General features: G+C 43.0%; 1 protein-coding gene across 38 annotated transcripts in view; it reads left to right on the top strand.

Annotated features, from left to right (window-relative positions):
- Nucleotides 1-17,307, top strand: part of FGGY (FGGY carbohydrate kinase domain containing) — a 486,570-nt gene that overhangs the window by 358,768 nt on the left and 110,495 nt on the right. For 31 of the 38 annotated variants that reach the window (XR_002938170.3, XM_024346119.3, XM_024346101.3 and 28 more), the window contains 3 exons: nt 773-847; nt 7,838-7,958; nt 14,567-14,661. Coding sequence is in view for 37 of the 38 variants with exons in the window: in XM_024346119.3 (XP_024201887.1) it covers nt 773-847; nt 7,838-7,958; nt 14,567-14,661 (291 nt within the window). In the remaining variant the exon portion in view is untranslated. The remainder of the gene's footprint in view (nt 1-772; nt 848-7,837; nt 7,959-14,566; nt 14,662-17,307) is intronic. The other 7 variants (XM_063801387.1, XM_054683479.1, XM_063801320.1 and 4 more) reach the window with 2 other exon arrangements.

The following is a 17,307-nucleotide window of genomic DNA, read 5'->3' as shown; positions in this document are numbered from 1 at the left end:
AATTAATTTTATAATGTGATAATCTAAAGTGAACTATGGTGCTGATGCCCACAAAAGTTGGGCTCGGCTTGAAGAACCCAGCAGCCCTCACCCTTTAGAAATGTCCCAAGAGAACACCTTGATGAGTGGGAGACATGAAAGCAGGACTGTGAGCAAGTCCTGATGGCATACAAATCCAGCATCCTGTTCAGTTCTGGACTCTCTCAGAGATTGACATACTCCATATAAACATCTGATTCTGATTGACTTTAATGGGATCCCCTTGCAACCCACAGATTCTAAGTTATCCCCTAGTAGGTATAATATTTGTAGGAGACATATTATTTTACCCTGGATTGAACACTGAATGCTGTTACACTGAAGTCTGACAGTAGCAGAACTCAAAACAAGATCATCTTGTACTAGAATGCCACTGTTACGTGTTGATTTCTTGTAAGCCACAGAAAATAGGTATTTGTAAGAAAAGAGAATGTTTTAAAATAAAAAGTATTTAATTATCATCTAAGAAATATCAAACATAATCTTCCTGTGGTATTTGTTTTGTTTTTGTTTAAGGTCAGGGTATTTTCTTTTGGGGAGGAAGGAATAGTTTTTCCCAGGTCTGGAGATTAAACAACTTAATAGGCATTTCACGTTCCGCTCACAAAAAGGGGATTTGCATATGAACTTGTTTCGGCAAGAAAACACATCTGAACGTATTTCATGGGAACTATCTTTATCCACGGCAGCTTCTTTTGACCATCTTCTTCTTTTCTTCCCTTCATCCCTGCAGGTCACCGGATTGAAACTGTCTCAGGACCTCGATGATCTTGCCATTCTCTACCTGGCCACAGTTCAAGCCATTGCTGTAAGATACTGTAATGCCATTTTTAAAGAGACTTAGAGCCATCAGTATACTCTAGGCCACTGGCTCCCCAAGATACAGCACATGCTTTTGTGACAGAGATTCTTAATTAAAAGATTGTTTGCAAAAAAGAGATTCTTGTATGTCTGGAAGGAAATGTTGATGAAAGGCCTCACCTGCTTTAACTAATAACTTCACATAACAAAAAGCTGAAAGGAGTTAAAATCTGTGAAGATTATACTTGTCATTTATCTAATTTGTCTTCTAAATTTAATTAAATAGAAGCAAGCAAACAGATGCTATGTATGCTTGCATTAAGAAAAGTTGTTAAGAATGTCTGATTTATAAAATACATTATATTGTTCACTTTGCAAAAGGATTCATGATAGGGGTCCTTTAAATAGTAAGCTTCCTTAGAACATGAAAGTGTTTGTTTTTAGATAATTAGCTGCTTAAGTGAGGTTAGGATGATTAGGGAGGAAGAGGGGAATTTAAATCTGAAATGTTAGGAGTTTCTACACTAAAGATAAATCAAAAATGGAAATGAAATCCTAAAAGCTTAACCATTGTCTAAAGAATCTTCTTATCTAGAGGTGGCTATGGATGGGCTACAAGAGGGTTCTAATCCTGAAATCACATCCAGAAGGTTGTGTGTGTGCATATATTACAAAGTGCATTTTAGGAGAGTAGATCATGGCTTTTGGGGTCTCACAGCAGGTATGTAACCGAAATGAAGTTAATCCAGTGAGGCTTAGCCACTTCTGAAAAGAGAATAGGAATTAACAGAAAGGAAAAATCAGTTTATCTAATTTTAATTCAAAATTTATTTTTCAGTAACACCTGTTTTAAGCAAATATGTTTAATGCTATACATACATATATGATATTCAATTATTCTGTTTCTTCACACAACTGTTTTCATAACTTTATTCCTTTAAACTATATGTATATTTATTCACACCACCAACAGAAGTGCTTTTTTAATGCTCAGATTTGTCCAGGCACCATGTATGTGCAATAAAGAATGGAACCTTCCAGATAGTAATAATACTAATACTGAAGGGATATAACTTCTTTAATGCAACTACATAGAAGTATGGAATCAGTCAACTTGATTAAACAGCGCTTTTAGATTATACACTAGTTTTACTATATCTTCCTGAAGCAATTTTCTTATTGATCTAATAGCTTGGCCAATTCAGTGAAATCAGTCAAATATCTTTATGCATGGAAACTTGGTCAAAAGCACACAATTCTGACATCTGTAAAAATGCAGGAAATGAATAGTAAGATGAAAATAGAGAAAAAAAGTGTGCATCAGTAGTAAAGATAATTATTTAGCTGTCCTGTTTTATAATAATAATGATGATTATGATGATAATAATAAGTGAATTAAGAGGGTGTTTTGTTTTTGTTTTTTGTTTTTGTTTTTGTTTTGTAACAGAGTCTCGCTCTGTTGCCAGGCTGGAGTGCAGTGGCGCGATCTTGGCTCACTGCAAGCTCCACCTCCTGGGTTCAAGCGATTCTTCTGCCTCAGCCTCCCGAGTAGCTTGGACTACAGGCACATGCCACCATGCCCAGCTGATTTTTTGTATTTTTAGTAGAGATGGGGTTTCACCATGTTGGCCAGGATAGTCTGGATCTCCTGACCTGATGATGCACCCGTCTCGGCCTCCCAAAGTGCTGGGATTACAGGCATGAGCCACCGCACCTGGCCGAGTTAAGAGGTATTTTATAGGCCGGGCGTGGTGACTCAACGCCTGTAATCCCAGCACTTTGGGAGGCCAAAGAGGGCAGATCACGAGGTCAGGAGATCGAGACTATCCCGGCTAACATGGTGAAACCCCGTCTCTACTAAAAATACAAAAATTAGCCAGGCATGGTGGCAGGAGCCTGTAGTCCCAGCTACTCAGGAGGCTGAGGCAGGAGAATGGCGTGAACCCGGGAGGCGGAGCTTGCAGTGAACTGAGATCGCGCCACTGCACTCCAGCCTGGGTGACAGAGTGAGACTCTGTCTCAAAAAAAAAAAAAGAGATTTTATATGTGCCAAGCACTGTGCTAGATACATTACACACATTATCTGATTTAACCTTACTACGTAGATATTATAATTCCTATTCCACAAACTAGAAACCTAAGGCTCTGTGTGATTAATTAACTTGTGCAGGGCCATATAGCTTGTGGCAGAGGTGGGATTTGAACCCCCAGCATTCTAAAACAAAATTAGACATGTGAAGTACAGTCATCTGCTACATAACGTTTTGGTTAACGAGGGACTTCCTATATGATGGTGGTCCTATAAGATTATGATACTGTATTTTTACTGTACCTTTTCTATGTTTAGATATGTTCAGATACACAAATATTTACCATTGTGGTACAGTTGCCTACAGTATTCAGTACAATACCATGCTGTATAAGTTTGTAGCCCAGGAGCAATAGGCCATACTATATATAGCCTAGGTATGTAGTAGGCTATACCATCTAGGTTTGTGGAAGTACACTCTATGATGTTTGCATGACAAAATCGCCTAACAATGCATTTCTCACAATGTATTCCCATGGTTAAAGGACATTTGACTGTATTGAGGAACTTTATTTTCAGATTTGTTAATGTTATTGTATAAAAGAGTCATATAGTAGAATGAATAGCTTATATTGAAATGAATAATCTTGGAAAATCAGAGTGGTGTGATATTCCCCCTTTTGAGCACATGCTAAGAGGAGGACACGAAGGATGAGGCCAAACAGGAGGGACCAAGGGGCACCATCACATAGTGGTAATGACAGTTACCTTTCATCAGACACGACTGTGTGCCAGGCACCAAAGACAGTGCCTTGCCTACTGGTAGCTTAACACTGTAACCCTGTAAGTAGGTGGGTTTGTTCTCATTTTACAGACAAGGGGAGGACCATTTGCCAAGGTCAAACAGCTAGAGTATGGTAGTTGGAATCTGAACCTTTCTCCATCTCACTCCCAGGCTTCTGCTCTTTCCACTTTACCATGCTGCATTTTCCTTTGATCTGTTTGTAAAAGCTACATGGGTGAAATAAGCTTTCGGATATTCCTAAGAATCGTTTTTACTTAATATATATTAGAAAATATCATTAATTTGGCCAGGATTGTCTCACAGAGGTTCCTTTCCTGGTAAGAGTACTGCAGCAGAAGTCCAGAAATGTATAAATGAGGTTAAACTTAATGCAGGCAGGAGAGGGGGGAAAAAAAAGCCAGCTACATTTTCTCAAGTACCACACACTTGGAAAATCAATCTTGTATTTAATGGGCCGTACATGTATTAAAAGCTATCATATTTATTCTGTCCATTGTCTTAATGACCTTTATAATACCATGAAAGGAAGGCATTTTAAGACAGAGATTTTTTTCTATAAGCCTTTTTTGTGGAGTCAAGTGAATTGTGAGGGGTTCAGTCTGTTTTGCAAATGTATCTGGATGCGCTGATCTTTTAGGCAAAAAAATGTGCATTTTAATGAGGTATTCTGATAACAGATATTTTCCCATAATGTTCAACTTGGGGGAAAAAAAATGTTGTTTCATTAGCCCTGAATATTGCCGGAGCACTTATTTGTTGTCGGTTAACTGAAAGTTAAGCAAATTTCTCTCTATATATAGTCATATCTTTGGGTGCTGTTTTGTAGGGGTGAAATGAAATTAAAGAGGATTGTAATCAAGTTAACTTGGGACTGTGCAAAACCCTCCATGAAGTAAAATTCTCTCTTGATCATGCTTAATTGAAAGACCTGTCAACCACCCGGTTTATCCATAGCCTGTTCATCTATAGTTTTCTTTGCAGAACAGACCCTTAAAAGGTACTATTTGCATTTGAAGTCTCTTGATTTGCATTCGGTTCTGTACATTCCCAGTGGAATAGCCTAATTTTAATTTAAATTTCTCTGTGAAAACATTTTTTCCAGAAAGGTGAGCACAAAATCATTTTCACACAAAGCCCTTTGGTGGGGCATTTCAGTAGGGTGGAGTATTACACAGATTGGAGTCTGGGACACCGAAAGGGAAGGTCCTCTAAGGAACCGCCAGACTGAGTGGGAAATTCCAGCCGACAATACCACATGGGGGAGAGACAGGCTGTCTGTCACAGCCCCTCTCGAGGGAGTGCCTCTCATTCGGATCATTTCTTTCCTTTTCCCAGGAAATGTGCTTTGTTTTATTCTTGTCTCGGGCCTGCTAATGGCATGCCCCTAGGTCCCTGGTTTTAGAAATATCAAAGATACCAGTTTTTCCTGACATTTCCATACAAATTAGGAGACAGCAATTCTCCCATTCCATACAGACTGTATTGCTTAGTCAAATTATATATCTCCTAAGTGGGGAAAACAATATGCAGGTTTCACATTTGCCTTAAGATTAGAGATGCTATTAAAGTGCATAGCAGAGTGCCTAGCGTATAGTTGATAACCAGAAGAACTCTCCTTGTACGCACCTTTCGTGAGCTGGACACTCTTCTGCAAGTTTTACGTTTGCTGACTACAGCAGCAGACTTGTGTGGTAGGTATTACTAGATTTCATCAAGCCTAAGACCACATTTTTAATTTTTTTGCATGTTGACATTTCTGACAATCTATAGAATTTTTAACTAAATGAATATGATACTATTATTCCCATGGCAAAAAAAAAAAAAAAAAACGGCAATTGAGTTGTAGAGAGGTTAAGGTACAAGAAATATGTGAAATGCCTAAATGCCAGCCTGGGTTTTTTGAATTCAAAACTCATGCTCTTAGCTACTGCAATTCATGCCGTTAGAGCAGACTGGGGTTGCCCAGAATCCACAGGCATCAAATGATCCATGATGGACTTCAGGCATCTGTAGACCTCCTGAAATTATTTATAGTACTATTTTGTATGTGACTTTTTTTTTCTGGGGAGGTCAGTAGGTTTTGGCATATTCTCAAGGGGGTTCATGACCCCCCAAAAAGCTTAACAAAGAACATCTGGGAATAATCAGCCCTAGTTAGTATGTAGGATCTGGCCTTATATGGCACAACATGTTTGAATTTTTTTAAACACACTACATCTGTAGATTGTTTATGGAGGCCCAGGTTTTACCTAATCCATATTTTTACCAGATTCATGAATAGCTTCAACAAACCCTCAAGACCTCTGGGCTAGAACTGCTGTGCCTTTTGCTCCTGAACTGCCCCTGTCCCTCGTGATTTATGCCAAACCTATTAGGATTTCATGTCCTGTGGTTCCCAGATCACCCTCTGACCACTTCTGTCCCCAGGTTCCCCCATCCCCTGGGGTGACAGCTCCCCAGACAGCCTTGTCAAAGGAGGCTCCATTTGCCCTCTACCCCCAACCCCCCCTAAGACGTGAGGTCAGGGCAGCATCCTGCTGACTTCCAAAACCCTATTCCTTTTTTTCTTTTTGAGACGGAGTCTTGCTCTATTGCCCAGGCTGGAGTGCAGTGGTGTGATCTCGGCTCACTGCAAGCTCCGCCTCCCAGGTTCACGCCATTCTCCTGCCTCAGCCTCCCAAGTAGCTGGGACTACAGGTGCCCATCACCACGCCCAGCTATTTTTTTGTATTTTTAGTAGAGATGGGGTTTCACCATATTAGCCAGGATGGTCCCGATCTCCTGACCTCATGATCCGCCCTCCTTGGCCTCCCAAAGTGCTGGGATTACAGGCGTGAGCCACCGCGCCCGGCCCAAAACCCTATTCCTTACCTTGGCTAAACTCCGATTCTTCTTGCCCTCAGCTAAAACACCTCCTCTCCCTCACTACATTCCTAGGTTTCAACCTGAACAATACTGTCACACTTTCACTAAAAACCAAGATATTGGCTCATGCCTTCTTCTTGGTGGCTGTGCCATCTGTGGAGACACATTGGCCTCCCAGATCCTTGACTTTCTTATCTCTTCTGACTTCTCTTCCCTCCTTTTTAGCAATTCACTCCCAGGTCTACACTTAGGACTGTGACATCTCCCCAAATTGCTCAATCTCTAAACATTTCAAAGACTTGCTACCCACCAAAAAATCCTCTTCCTCTATTTTTTCTGGAGCCCCTTTCTCAAACATCACCATGTGGCTGCCCCCTTATGGCCACATCACAGTTCATCTTTTTGTTTTTAGTCCTTATTCCAAATAAATTTTGATTTTCGAACTCTAGTTTTTGAACTTTCAAGTAAATTAAGATTTTTCAGATGTTCAACTATCCTATCTAAAACTGAAGAATTCTACATTAAGATTCACTTCCATAACTCTAAGGCAATAATGGTTTTTACTGAGTTTAATGAACTTAGCAAGACAGACATGAGGATAATGCATATTAGGAAGATATTAATGCACAAGAACTGAGACACAAGGCTGAATTGAAAATATGGTGAAGCCCTGAAACAACCAGGGAATGGATTTGGCTCAGAAGTCTCCTTTTAGAGAACCACTACCTGGTTTCAGGGAATAGCAAAGGTAATTTTAGCCCTTAGCCACCCTGAAGCCTTGGATCTCACCTTCTTTATGCAGTTAGAGCCCTCTTTCCATGATTCTGCTGCTGGATTTTTTGGTGCTTTTTCTGAGGAAAAAGCCTTTAGTTCCCATTTAGTAAAGGAAGACTGACCAAGATACCATTGACTCTGTTTCAGAGTACTATTGCAATCACTGCTAATACAGGGCCTGGGCTATAGTAGACACTCATTAAATATCTGTTTGAATGAACTATGTTACCATTAACTGTGTTGACATTGTCAACTGTTTTTGTCAGTGTTGTGTAACTACTGATAGAAGCAAATGGTGTAATTAAGAGGGTTTTGGAATCAGTCAGGCCCAAGTTGAAATTCCCACTCTGCGATTTAATTAACTGTGTGATCATAGACAACATAATCTCTGTGAGTCTCAGCTTTCTGAGATAGTGTATGTAGAGCTTAGTACAGTGTCTAGCACTGAGTAAACATTTAAGAAGTGTTCCCTAGTGTTTACTTTTGTGACTATACTGATGCTATCTTCTGCTTTTCCTTTCAAGTTGGGGACTCGCTTCATTATAGAAGCCATGGAGGCAGCAGGGCACTCAATCAGTACTCTTTTCCTATGTGGAGGCCTCAGCAAGAATCCCCTTTTTGTGCAAATGCATGCGGACATTACTGGTAAGTCTGGGAAAGAGGAGAGAAGGTCACTTTTTGGCTTGGCAGCAAATGGGCATGGCCAAGTTCTGGGTGAAGTGAGAATAGGAGGATATATGCGGTATGCCAGATTATTAAAATAACCCTGAAGTCTTTATATTCACAATGGAGAAAGTGACTTCTATGACATCTTTATATGCATGATGGAGAAAGTGATTTCCGTGTATATCCAACCATTGAATAATGGTGAGAAATAACACGAGAGAAGTTGGCCAGGACTAGATCTTAATTCAAGCGTTTACACAACAGTTTTGAGTACCTCTTCTGATCCACACATTGTGGAGGATATTGAAGATATGAAGATGAATAGGACATGATTCTTGCTCCCCACCACCCAGGAACTCACAGTCTATTGAGGAAGGGAGACAGCAAACAGGCATATTAAAGATAGTATGGCAAAAGCTTGGAGTGAGAAAACTACAGGGTATCATGGAAACGTAGTGGGGCACCTTGTCTGGTTTGGGACCTAATGGCAGCTCAGGGCATGTGGTCTGGAAGAAGTGATAAGAAAGCTGTCTTGAAGAAAGAATGCAGAGGCTGGATGCTATAGGACTGTGGGTATGATTGCAGACTGGGAATTTGAGCCCTAAGACCCTGAGATCCTGTGATTCCTTCTCAGCTCATCAGAATCAGGGATCATAATAGAGATGCAGGGAATCACAAATAATGGGCTGAGCTCTTTGTGATATCAGCAGAAGGATCCTTAGCAGAGCCCCTAGGACCCAAGGAAGGGGCCCCATTGGCAGGAGGCTTTCTGTTGTCACAGAGAGTGGCCTGGACCTCTGTCTCTCTGGACCTGATACCCTCACCCCTTTTACTCCTTGCCCCTCTAGTGTCTCCTGGGGACTGGAGACCCATTCTCTCCCAGGACCCATCCCTGGGTGGCCAGGTACCACCAGGGCAGGGCAAGGGGAGGGAAAGTGGGGGAGGATTGTACCCATCCCGTAGTCCCAACTCCAGCCTGATAAGAGCCCACTTGACCCTACCTCCATTTATCATTATCCTTTGCTGTCCCTCATCCCCTACTTTCTTACCTCTGACTTCTGGGCAGGTCAAAGTCCCTGCCCCATTGTATCCTCCATCCCCCTCCAAGCCACACAGATTCCTGCAGATGACAGCCTTGTCTAACATGATGGACGTAACTGATCTTTGCACATCATGAGATGAAACTAAGTAAGTCACTTATTCCCAGCTTAGAGATAAGCAGACTGAGGCACAAGTCTGAGGACAGTAAGAAAAGCATATAGTCAGCCGGGCACGGTGGCTCACGCCTGTGATCCCCACACTTTGGGAGGCCGAGGTGGGCGGATCACCTGAGGTCAGGAGTTCGAGACCAGCCTGACCAATATGGAGAAACCCCATCTCTACTAAAAATACAAAAAAAAAAATTAGCCAGGCGTGGTGGCGCATGCCTGTAATCCCAGCTACTGGGGAGGCTGAGGCAGGAGAATTGCTTGAACCTGGGAGGCGGAGGTTGCAGTGAGCCGAGATTGCGCCATTGCACTCCAGCCTGGGCAACAAGAGCAAAACTCCATCTCAAAAAAAAAAAAAAAAAGCCTACAGTTTAAGGGCAGAACTATTGGGATGTGAAGTATAGAAAGTATTACCATTAACCAAGCACCTACTATGTGTCAGTGTGAATCACGCTGTAGACACTTAATCCTCCCATACCACCAAAGGTAGAAATCGGTGCCCCCATCTTACAGACAAGCAAGTTGATGGGTGGGTAGGTGAATTAAATTGGCTATCTAAAGTCAAACAGCCAGTATGGGGCAGGACCAATATTGTAACTGTGGTGTGTCTGGGCCCACCGTCCCTTTGTACTGTACTGCTGACCCAGGTTTCTTGACTTTTCTGCCAAGTTTGTAACCAGTTGATGATGACCCCACTTTCCTGAGATGTCCAAAACCCTATAGAAGTGGGCCGTTCAAAGCAGAAGGAGGAAAGACATAAAAAGAGCCCAGATTGCCTTATAATTGTCCTCAGGAGAAAAACCATAACATTTTATCTAAAAATCAGCTGGCTAGTTCAGATAACATTCAAGCTTAAAATTTGATCTGTGACATTCCAATTTCTAGACTTCTTTTTTTTTTTTTTTTTTTTGTATTTTTTGGTAGAGACAGGGTTTCACCATGTTGGCCAGGCTGGTCTTGAACTCCTGACCTCAAGTGATCCACCCGCCTTGGCCTCCCAAAGTTCTGGGATTACAGGCATGAGCCACCGCACCCGGCCCCAATTTCCAGCCTTCTGATAGCCAAAAAACTTCCTATCTGGATGCAAGAGGAAAGATGAAAGTCAGCTTTGGAGAACACAATACTCTAGAAAATGGGAAACAGGGCCTCCCAGAGCAGAACAGCTAGCTGCGAGTGACCCCGGCACTGACTCCGCGCTGCAGCCCTGGACTTTGTGAAAAAGGGGCATCTTCCAGGCCCTACATCCCTGGGCTGACTCAGAAGCACGGGGGGTAGTGCAGCGGCTTCACAGAAAGTTCTGCTTTGGAAACTGTTCTCCTCTAGGCTGTTGAATGAAAAGGCTGTTAATCGTTATTTGGATTCCGATTGAAACTGGACCTTTTGTCTCTAACTATGGACCAGTTACAGTTCCAGACAAAGGGACCTTTTCTTTAGCCTGGAATTCCTCTGCCTTTGGAAGCCTGTGACTGACAAGTGATGGCAAAGTGCATCTGCCTTTGAATGCTTTGGGTTCTGCTAAACTCATTAATGCATCAGATAAAATAGTTCACATTCCAGCCAAAGCTGCCCTCTTCCTCTCCTTCACCCAGCACTCAGAGAAAAGAACACATTTGCATTTGTCCCTGTAAAAGGCACGTACACAAGCAGCCAGTATAGAGGTAGTGTCATTGGTGCCTTTAAACATTGTATTGCTCTAGTTTTCCTACAAAGACAGAGTTAGGGAGGACTGTCGACCTGGAACATGATTCTCAGAAATGCATGTGAAAAACACATTGGAATTTGGGAGATTTTTTTGGAGATAGTGTGGAACAGTGGAAAAAGCAGATCAGCTCTGTGACTTTGGGCAAGTTACTTTACCTCTCTGAGCCTCAGTTCCCTCTTCTGAAACAAATCAAAAAACATTATCATCTCCCTCAGGTAGATCACTGCTGAGGAATAAATGCTTGCGAGTTTGTGAGCATCAAACTCTGTGCCTAGCCCAAGTAGGTGATCAGTAAATGTCAGTTCTCTTATTCCATCTAGGAAGCCCCATGCCAAAAAGAAAGAGGGGCATTTGAGGGGGAAAAAAAAAAAAAGCAGCTTATTATTTTGAAAGTGAATCTTCGCCATGTTGAGAACAGCCTGCTCTGTACAAGCAGGGAGAGCGGGGCCTTGCCAGCTTGGGAAATGCTGTCTACATGAGGAGGAAGAACCTCCTTGTACCCTGGTCATTTGGTTAACTGTGGTTTCAAGAAATACTTGGTATGTACTAAGTAATTGTTAAGTTTCCCCCACTGACTTGGGACTAAATGTTCCTTCTTCTAAGTTTTATTTTTTAGTACTGGTAGTTTCAGTAGGGGTTTCCCTCTTCTGGTCTTACTCATTATTTTAATTATTTGTTCTTTCATTTATTCACTCAAAAGCATTCTCTGTGCACACCAGTGTGCCAAGCCCTGAGGTTGGCACAGGGATGCTAAGAAGAACAGTAATGTCCAGCCAAGAGGTTCTTTATAAAACACAGAAAAAGTGCCCTTGGTCTTATGACCAATATCCAGAGTGAGTAGAGTGGGAACCCAGAGGACAAAATGTGTCGGTGTCAGTCAGGTCCAGGCAGGGAACACACTCCAGTTAGGTTAACCGGAGGGAAGTTGAATAGTCAGTGTACAGAGCTGTGGGCAGGGTGCTGGAAGCCCAGACAACCAAGAAGTACCTTGGGATACTAACAGTGTTTCCACCCCTGGGCTCACAAGGGTGAGGATAGGGAGCAGGCAATCTGAGCCTGGTGGGATGTGTGAAGAGGGCAGCCCAGCAGAAGCTTAGCCAAGGATGAAACCAGAGGGCAGGGGCCCACAGCTGTGATCCCCACTGGCCAGTCTCCCAGGCTCAGAGTAGGTGGAGGGAGGAAGGGAAGAGGTGGGATTGGTCTTAGAGGCAGATGGAAGCAGTGGATTGAGTTCACCCTGGGTAACAGGTGTGAGGAGAGACTTCAGAAGTAAGGTAAGCTTTAAGAATAACAACTAATGCTAATTTAGTGCTTTCTCTAAGCCAAGCACCATTTTAAGAGCCTTATTATAATAGCAGTTTTAATTCTCACAACAACTCTATGAGATAGGCGGAATTTTAACCCCATTTTTCAGATGAGAAAGCTGAGGCACGGAAAGATTAGGTAACTTGCCTAGGATCACACAGCTAAGTCAGTGGGGAAGCCAGGATTCAAACCCTGGCAGTCTGGGTTCAGAGCACTTTGGGCAGCAACTTGAGAGCTGATAGGGGATTCACCAGGTTCACTCACATCTCTGGTTCGCAAGGGGAGGGGCCTGTGAGTAGTTCCTCCCTGCTCACAACTCAGGGAGCTTTTGGCAGGGTAGGAAGGCCCGGGAAGTGAATGGTGTTTGGAGGCACTGTCTTCAAAAACGTCCCAGGTCCATAGAGAAGGCTTGATGGTCATAGTCGCACACCCATCTGTACCATTCCTAGGATTCTTCAACGGCTTGCAGTGCTCTCCTGCTGGTGTCAGCACAGCCCTGCAGTGTGGCCTGGCATCTGTCCTTCCCCTCTGGATGGTTGATGGGAACCTTTATTGTCCCTTCCCCACTTATCCAGTTTTTAGTCCAGGTCTAGTACATGCATAGAGGCTTCACTTGCCATCTACCTGAATTCTAACAGTAGCAGCCATCATTTCTCCGGGGCTTACTGTAGGCCAGGAAATATGCTAAGCACCAAGTATGTGCCCTCTCATTAAGCCTCACAACACACCTGTGTGGTACATCTTATCATCATCCCCATTTTGCATTTGGGATGATCCCCATTTGCATTTGGGAACCAAGGCTTAAAGAGTGTAAGTGACTTACTGGACACAGAGCTAGTGGAACCAGGAAATAAACTCAGGTCTGAGCTTCTCCCAGCATTCCCACCCCACCTGACACCATGTTGGCAACATCTTAAGCCCTGGCCCAGTTGAGAGCTGGTATTCCTAAATTCTCTGGGGTGTCTGTGGGAATTTACTCCCCTGCCCTTTTTGTCTGGGTAGCTGGAGGAAAGAATTGAGTGGGGGAGGTAATGGGATGTAGAGAGAGTGTCTTCTCAGACAAGATAGGAAAAGAAATCTAAGCTTTGGGAAAATAACTCTTATGGCTTGAGTAGAAGACAGTTTTTACACCACCAGTTTACCTCTGTAAAGTTTGCTGCCATCTCCCGATTAGCAGACTAATCTATACATTATAGACCTAAGAATCCTAAATTATTTCTATTAATCTTAAACCTACCATGAACCCTCAACCTCTGGGCATTGGCATATGGAGGGCTCCTCCCTGCCTGGTGGACTCCTGCTCACCCTTCAGATGCCTGTTTAAGCCTCATCTCCACCGTAATCTGTGATGACCGCTACCCCAGAAATGTAAGTGACTCATCATTCAGTCACTTACCATGTGCTAGATACTGGTCTAAATGCCAGGGATTCCGCAGTAGTCAAAACAGAGTCCCTACCTTCAAGTAGCTTAAGTTTTTGGAGGGGAGACAGACATTAAACAAGATAAGTAAGTAAAATACAATGTTGGAAGGTGGGATGAAGCAGTTAAGGGGGTAAGGAGTGTTGAGGGAAGTTGTAATTTTAAATCTGATGGCCAGGGAAAGCTCAGTAGGAAGGTGATGTTTGCAGAAACACTTGAAGGATGGGCCGGCAATTAGCATGTGGGCATCTAGGAGGAAGTGTTCCAGACAGGGAACAGCATGGGTAAGGGCCCCAAAGCACACTCAGGAAGCAGCAAGGAGGCCAGGACTACGTGGCTGGAAGGAGAAGAGGAGGATATCAGAGGGGGAGAAGTGGGGCCAGATCTGGGAGGGAGAGCCCCTTGTCAGCCACTGTAAGGGCTGTGGCATGCACCCTGAGAGAGGGGAGAAGCCCCTGGAGGGATGAATCACACCCTCTCTTGCTATCTCCTTTCCCTTAGCACATCTCAGTTAGAGAACCAACCCCCTCCGTAGCCTTCATCTCTCTCATCCATCTCCCTCTGAAACCTGAATAGCAGAGCACAGTCCGATTCATCTCAGTATTCCCTCAGCCAGCAGAGCACTTAATAAACATCAGTGGATCTGAACTTGAATCAAATGGCAGGTAGCAGCTTGCAGACGCCTGAAAAACCTGGGCACTGAGGTCTCGTGAGTTGATATATATGGTGTTGCTTCCCTTGGGCCCTTGGCTACTGCACCAGCAGGCACAGGCAGTGAAATCTTTTAGAACCAAATAATCCCAAGGAATAAGGAAGGGAGGACTGCGGGGAGTCGGGCGGGGGGCCTGCTGCTGCCCTGATGTCAGGTGTTTTTGCCACTGCGGCTGCTTGTTGGCTCCTCACACTCCCCTGGCTCTGCTCCCTAACCAAGGTGTGGCCTTGTCCTGCGCAGGCATGCCTGTGGTCCTGTCGCAAGAGGTGGAGTCCGTTCTTGTGGGTGCTGCTATTCTGGGTGCCTGTGCCTCAGGGGATTTCGCTTCTGTACAGGTATGTGAAGACCAGGGGGTGGGCTGTGGCTCCTCCCCTGTCTGAGGCCATCCTTCCTCTTGACAGCAGCTCGCATTTTACAAAATACACACAGGATATAATTAAGAAATGATAGGTTCCAGCCAGGGAAAGCACAAACACTTCTAGCCTCAGACATATTTATTGCAGTTTTCATTTGACTTGGCCTCAGTTCGTGTTGGTCGTTCTGTTTTTCAGTTGTTTTTTTCTTTCTTCTTTAAAATACCTTTTAAATTATTCCTTTTAAATTTCCCCTTGACCACTTTTCTTTGAGCACATGAAACAGGTAAGGCTCAAAACTTCAGTGTTTCATGTGTATTTCAGATTTTTATTTGCTTATGTCAACCTCACCATTTTCCAAATACCTTGAAGGCCTCTATCAACAAGAGACACAAATGAAACTGTCAGTATTAAATAAAAAAGGAATTAAAAGGGAAAATAAGGAACAAAGATATAGGAAGAAGGAAACAATTTGGTGGCTGTGATTAAACACATAATTTGGCTCTGAGCTTCCTGGCAGGCAAGACAAAAAAGAACACATGATAAATTGCATAATTCTTACTTTCAAAAAGAGGAAACATACTAGTTTCTGGTGAGAGGGAAAACTTTTCCTCCCACCAAATTGCGAAAGACTTTGCACACATGGGGCTTTGTGGAGAGGTTTTGAGTGCTAAAATAATACAAGGTAAACAATGAATGTGGTATGGAAGCTAAGAGCATACAGGCTCTGGCATTAGACCACCTGGGGTCAGATCCTAGCTTGATTACCTACCAGCTCTTGTGGCCTAAACAGTCTTCTCTGTACTTCCACTCCTTTATCTGTAATAGTAATTGACAGCACATCGTGAGTTCTGTGTGTCAAGCATGCTCATTTAGTCCCTGCAACAGCTCTATTATCCCCATTTTATAGTTCAGGAACCTGAGGCATAAAGGAGTTAAATAACTTGGCCTAAATGAAACAGCTAGTAAATGCCAGAATCAGGAAGTCTGGCTCCCACTTCTCAACTGAACGTTCAAGAGATATTTGTTCAGCAAAGCAGTAGAGTGTCCAAATGACTTGCCCATGGTCTCAAGCTTAGGACTACAAGCCAGGTAGCTAGTAGCTCAGTAATTAGAGCTTTGTTTATTGTGAACCTCTTATGTTCCAGACACTGTGCTAGGTGCTTTTTGTATAATCTTCCTAATACCTATAACAATGCTTCATGAGCCACAGAGATTGGGCAATAGAGATCCAAAACTTAAGGGTACACTGTTGGGAACAGACAGATGTAAAAGTGTGATGCTGTTTGTACTGCATTTTGGAAAATGTGGTACACTACACACTATCCAAGCCTCTGAAACTAATGACTGTGAAATCTCCCTCACAAGGAATTAAATCCACTCATGAATTCTTGTGGGTTCTGAGTGAGTCTTTAAACAAAGATGGTATAGTTCAATTCTTGACTTTTTCTGGATAGTCTCGTCCTTTCTCAAAAATAGCACATGGAGATATTCGTTGTTGAAATATCAATGAATTGTCAATTATTATTTTAGTGTATCAGCTGACGGAGATGTTCTCACAATTAAATATCTTGCCCTTCCTGTGGCAAATTATAATAGTTAAAACAGGGGGGATGCTTACTAAGGTTCTGCAGAGGTTACTCTGTGTTGTGAACTGAATATTTGTATTCCTGCAAAATTTGCCCTGACCCTCAATGTGGTGGTATATGGAGGTGGGTCTTTGGGAGCTAATTAGGGTTAGATGAAATCATGAGGGCAGGAGCCTAGTCTGATGGGTTATGATGGTCTGATGGGCCCTTATACAAAGACACCAGAGAGCTTGCTTGTTCTCTCTGCCATGTGAGGACACAGCAAGAAGTCCATTTCTATAGGCCAAAAGAGGGCTCCCACGAGACCCTGACATTGCTGGCACCCTGATCTCAGACTTTGAGCCTCCAGAACTGTGAGAACATAGATTTCTGTTGTTTACCCAGTCTATGGCATTTTGTTATAGTAGCCTGAGATAAGACACCTCATTTAACCTTGACAGTCATCCTGCTTGCAGGATGCATGTTTTTATCCTTCTGTGATAGGAAGCCAAGCTTCAGAGATGTTTTAAGTAATTTGTCCAAGGCTACACAGAAAGGGCAGAAGCAGAATTGAAATGAAGGTCTCTCTGGATCTATATCTTATCCTGTCATTCTTTTTCTAATTTGTTCGATTTGTTTTTTCTTTAAAAATATTTTCTGGCTTCTTCAGTGTTCAGTGGTGTATTTTCTGAAAAGAAATGCCATAGGTCACAAACCAGGAGATAGTCTGTAGCTCAAACAGAGAATAGCCTGTCAAGATGAGGCTGCTGTACTAGATACATCATACCATGACTCATGGCTTCATTGATATCTTATTCAAAACTGGGATCTCCAGCTCCAAAGGAATTCCACTCACATCTTCCCCTAATGGGAAACTGAGCTTAATTCCACACTGACGTCTTGACTACATGAGATTTGCTGTTAGTCTTCTGGAACAGAATCTAAGATATAGTAGATCAGATTTGGAACTGATGACTTGAGTAGCAGCTGCAAGGCTCACAGCATTGTAAAGACAAGCTCATGTCTCCTATTCAACCCAAGGATGTGTGTGCCTGTCCTG

The sequence above is a fragment of the Pan troglodytes genome, chromosome 1, assembly GCF_028858775.2.
Source record: "Pan troglodytes isolate AG18354 chromosome 1, NHGRI_mPanTro3-v2.0_pri, whole genome shotgun sequence".
Lineage (NCBI taxonomy): Eukaryota > Metazoa > Chordata > Mammalia > Primates > Hominidae > Pan > Pan troglodytes.
Note: the sequence above shows the minus strand (reverse complement) of the source record. Positions and strands in the feature narration are given on the sequence as shown.